At 35.9% G+C, this 4717-nt stretch overlaps 1 protein-coding gene across 1 annotated transcript; it reads right to left on the bottom strand.

The window, feature by feature from the left end:
• Nucleotides 1-1960: 1960 nt before the first annotated feature.
• Nucleotides 1961-2353, bottom strand: LOC134656312 (NADH dehydrogenase [ubiquinone] 1 beta subcomplex subunit 11, mitochondrial-like). The gene has a single exon (XM_063511824.1). The coding sequence runs from the start codon at nucleotides 2351-2353 to the stop codon at nucleotides 1961-1963; it is 393 nt and encodes a 130-aa protein (XP_063367894.1).
• Between the last annotated feature and the right edge of the window lie 2364 nt (nucleotides 2354-4717).

The following is a 4717-nucleotide window of genomic DNA, read 5'->3' as shown; positions in this document are numbered from 1 at the left end:
AATATACAAGGGATCCCGAGGGAGGCTATCGATTTATATTAAATTCAATTATCTTATTAATTAATCTAATTAATATTAATAATTACCTATTCTATTTTATACATACACGTAAACTATGATGCTGAACAAATTATTTGTTTATAGACTGTCAATTGGTAATGTAGCTCAGAACCACTTATTTTTTTTAGGGTTCCGTAGCCAAATGGCAAAAAACGGAACCCTTATGGATTCGTCATGTCTGTCTGTCTGTCCGTCTGTCTGTCTGTCTGTCCGTCCGTATGTCACAGCCACTTTTTTCCGAAACTATAAGAACTATACTGTTGAAACTTGGTAAGTAGATGTATTCTGTGAACCGCATTAAGATTTTCACTCAAAAATAGAAAAAAAAACAATAATTTTTGGGGGTTCCCCATACTTAGAACTGAAACTCAAAAAATTTTTTTTTCATCAAACCCATATCTATGGATAGGTCTTCAAAAATTTTATTGAGGTTTCTAATATAATTTTTTTCTAAACTGAATAGTTTGCGCGAGAGACACTTCCAAAGTGGTAAAATGTGTGTCCCCCCCCCCTGTAACTTCTAAAATAAGAGAATGATAAAACTAAAAAAAATATATGATATACATTACCATGCACACTTCTAAAATTGGTTTGAACGAGATCTAGTAAGTAGTTTTTTTTTAATACGTCATAAATCCCCTAAATACAGAACCCTTCATGGGCGAGTCCGACTCGCACTTGGCCGCTTTTTATTCTGTAGGTTTTGAGAGTACCATACGAAACTCCTTCGAATCATACAAGAATAAAAGTATTCTTGTGTGATCCAAAGGCACGCCTATACTGGTGAAAAATAAACAAAGAGTTTGGCATGACAACAGCGCCGATATATTTATTTTTGTAAAGACAATAAACTAACACTAACTTTTTTTAAACCGACTTGCATATAATCTAACTAATATTTTACCGACTTATTACCACGACTCGCAAATGTGGCCTTGGGCTGTTAGCATTAGTCCGGTTTCCTCACGATGTTTTTCTTCACTAAAAGAGAGGGTAAATAACAAATATTGTTTCATTTTCGTTTCGTTCCGAGAAATTCCATTCGTGTCAAGTGAAGTTCGACATTACAATCTCCTATTTCGAACGCTTTGCCAGTTGGTGACCGCTGCTAATTAAAACATTTTAAGGACTTGATTAGTATATTCCAACATTGATCTTAGACAAAATTAATCATAATAGTTATTTATAATAGACAAAATTAATCATAATAGTTATTTCATTATAATTTCTTAGATATACAATATCTTCCATAGTTTCGGATATCTTGATAGTATCCTGGTTAAAATAAAGTATCTCGAGTAGCAATAGAGGGATAGAAAGTTTCTATACCTAGGTACAAACTGTTTTTTAAATGTGCCATGTTTTCGCAAACGCTTAAGTATTTTAAAAATTAAGTAAATATCATCATCTTCCTCGCGTTGTTCCGGAATTTTGCCTGATCATGGGGTTCGCTTGGCTACTACTCCCAAGAATTAGCGTAGGCACTAGCTTTTACGAAAGCGACTGCCATCTAACGTGCATCTAACCTTGTAATAAGTAAATATATTGTTATAAAATAATAATAGTATTTAATTGTTGTCTTGAATATCATAGTCTAAATTAGAATGAGCACCATAGCAACCGTCAGCCGTACAGGCGTGAGTAATCTCAATGGAGCCCTCAAGTAAGCCGGCTACAGTTTGACAGTTGCGAGCGATAACGCCTGGCAGCGGCTTACGGCCGCATGGGAGAGTTGTCGGCTGATGGGCAAACGGTTTTTACTGGCAGTTTACACTTTGCCTGAGTTTAATTCGTTTAAGGTTTAAGATATTTTCCAGGAGTAAACAAGCGAAATTTAAAAAACCGTTTATAAGGTAGTATGTTTTTATTAACAAGCTAACGTTCTGTTGATTACAACAAATTATATTACGATTTCAATATCCATATCGCATATTTGTTGTTCACTAGGAAGCTTGATTTGACCGCTGGGGACATAGTTAGGGTCTATGGCGGGCATACCGCCTGCCTCACGGCGCCGGAGTTCAAGAAAAGCTTCTCTCTGCGCCCAGTCCCTCAGACATACGTCCGGAGCGTACACCCAAGCAAACCCACCAAAGATTATGCACAAGGTAATAGTAAAGAAGTAAGATGCGTGGTGATAATTGTAATCGTCCTGGCAGTTCTCGTAGTCGAAACCGTAGCTTACCCAGTTTTGACTGATTTGCTTCTTTGCTTCAGGAGGCGGGCATGGAGGCTCGCGAGGTTTGCAAGCTGTTACTGAACGGTAGTTCGTACGATTCCAAAAACGATGCATCATTGAGTATCGTATTTTAGACAAAGTACACATATTAGGTACTTTTAACTCTAAAGGAAATCAGTATTAAAATCTTAAGTGATCTAATCTTTTAAATTAAGGAAGGAAAGGATTAGCGTTTAAATGACAACATACGTCTATTTTTTTACGTCAATCGTAAACATTTTATTGAAAGAGTTTAATCGCAAATAGATCGGATGGAAACTGTGAAAGCTTGGTGAAAACCACGTGAAACTAGGCTACAAACTAGCTGTAGATTTTTTCTAAGCTTTTAGTTCACGCTTGAAGCTTTTGCCTAAAAAAAATATAGTTTCTTGGAATTGTTAGCATATTGCGGATCACAAATCCATGCCAAATCCCAACAAATAACATACTGAAAAAATATTCCGTCATAACAAAACACTTCAAAAAACTATTTTCAAATTAAAACCGAAATAACGAAACCCGCGGACTGTAATCGCGATGTTGTATTCAACTCAAAACGGTGTCGCCCCCCAACTCCAACTCTTTTCAACTACAAGAAAAATAAAAGGAAATGATCGTACCCATAATGCCTAAAGTTCCCTCACTTAGTGCAAAGTGGGACTCAATTTAGATAAAAGGTTTGCGACGTTTGTCTGAGCCCAGTTTTTAGCATTCAACCACTTGGGAGCGATATACAAAATTATCAAGTTGTCGATGTGACCCCTAAGCGAAAGAGATAAGTCTCAATTTTTAATAGACGAAGTACTTTCGAAATTTTGTCACAATTCAACAAATTTATTTGCGATCGAATGGAGCTTAGCGGTAATACAGTAAGGGTTACTTTAAAGCGGCAGATCACTATCCTGTAGTCGGCGAGATCACCTCGGGGATATTGTTTCAATCGCTTTGGCATATTAAACGATGGAAGAATAAGTTGCATTAAAAAAATCTGTGGCGAATCATAGTGGCTTTATAGAAATTGTTTAAATCTCATTAGAATTAATCGTAGATTATGCAGTTATATCTTACGGGGCTATGAAAGTAAATATCCAAGCGTAAAAATATTGTGCATCAATATATATTTATTTTATATTATTATATGAACAATAATTGTATGTTACTTACAACGACATCTAAAAGCTACTTATTACGTATTATTTTACACAGTTTATTGAACATATTGTTCACTTTTCACAGGGTGACCGTGGTTGGCTGGTTGCAACGTACGTGTAAGATAAAGTAAATATACCTACTTAAGTATCAACTGTAGGTAATGCTGATCCGCTTAAATTGTTACGACGATCCAATATAAACAACGGGTTTTGGTGTTGTGTGTCGCAGCTTTTGTAAAATTTGTCAAATGCGTAAAGTTGGCAGGAATTCGACCCAATAGAAGAAGCAACTTAGTTCAGGTTTGCTAGATTCTACTCGTACCTACTCTGAATAATAGGAATTAAAACAACTCGTACTTACTTTTAAGTAGGTTCTACCGTATTTTTGTGGGTTGCGTTGCATCTGTATAAGGTTATTTTAGATATTTGCAAAGGTGCTCTGGGGAGAGGCGCGCGGATTAAAAATATTTTATCTCTACTATCATCTAAATCAGTACCGGTATTACAACAAAATATACAAATATTACCTAATAGGAATAAACAAATATCAACGCCTTTATTACCTTACGTACAAAGTGAAGTTTTGAGTAGCTCATTGTCACTCTTCTTCACCGACATTTACCGTTCTAGGTCTTGAACAAACACTGAAGGATCCATTACAATAATATCTCAGGCGATTAACAATAAAATCCTCGTGTCGGACAAAGCTACGGGACCGCAGAGACAATGGAGGTTGCCCCAAGTTTCCCTTACACAATATAGCTCTTACTAGTCGCTCATTCATTCAAACCCTTGCTGAACCGGTGCAGTACATTCGCATCAATAATGTGCGCCGGTTACAATACATATATACACACACGCACACACTTACACACATACACACACACACACACACACATATGACGACGAGACTACACGAGAGACACTATTACTACGTTTATGTACCTAAACGTAACTAAAAAATAAATTAAATATTAGTATATTCAGTATAGTGTGAGTGCAAGTATGAGAGTAGTATCTTCGGATAGATAATTCCATCTAAACATCCATCATACACTATACTGAATATACTAATACTTAATTTATTTGTTAGTTACGTTTCCTACAACCTATCAGTCGCGAAATTTCCATAAAACTCGATTATCAAAGAATTCAACTAAACATCTATTCCCATAAATCATAAATAATAGACCGGCAAATTTAGGTCCGGGTTGTTTAACGGATTTGTTTGACGCTCCGCCACCAATACAAATAATATTATATACTATTTACATCGCCAGTCTTAATA

This window comes from Cydia amplana, chromosome 2 (assembly GCF_948474715.1).
Source record: "Cydia amplana chromosome 2, ilCydAmpl1.1, whole genome shotgun sequence".
Classification (NCBI taxonomy): Eukaryota; Metazoa; Arthropoda; class Insecta; order Lepidoptera; family Tortricidae; genus Cydia; species Cydia amplana.
This window is presented reverse-complemented; position numbering and strand designations above follow the sequence as displayed.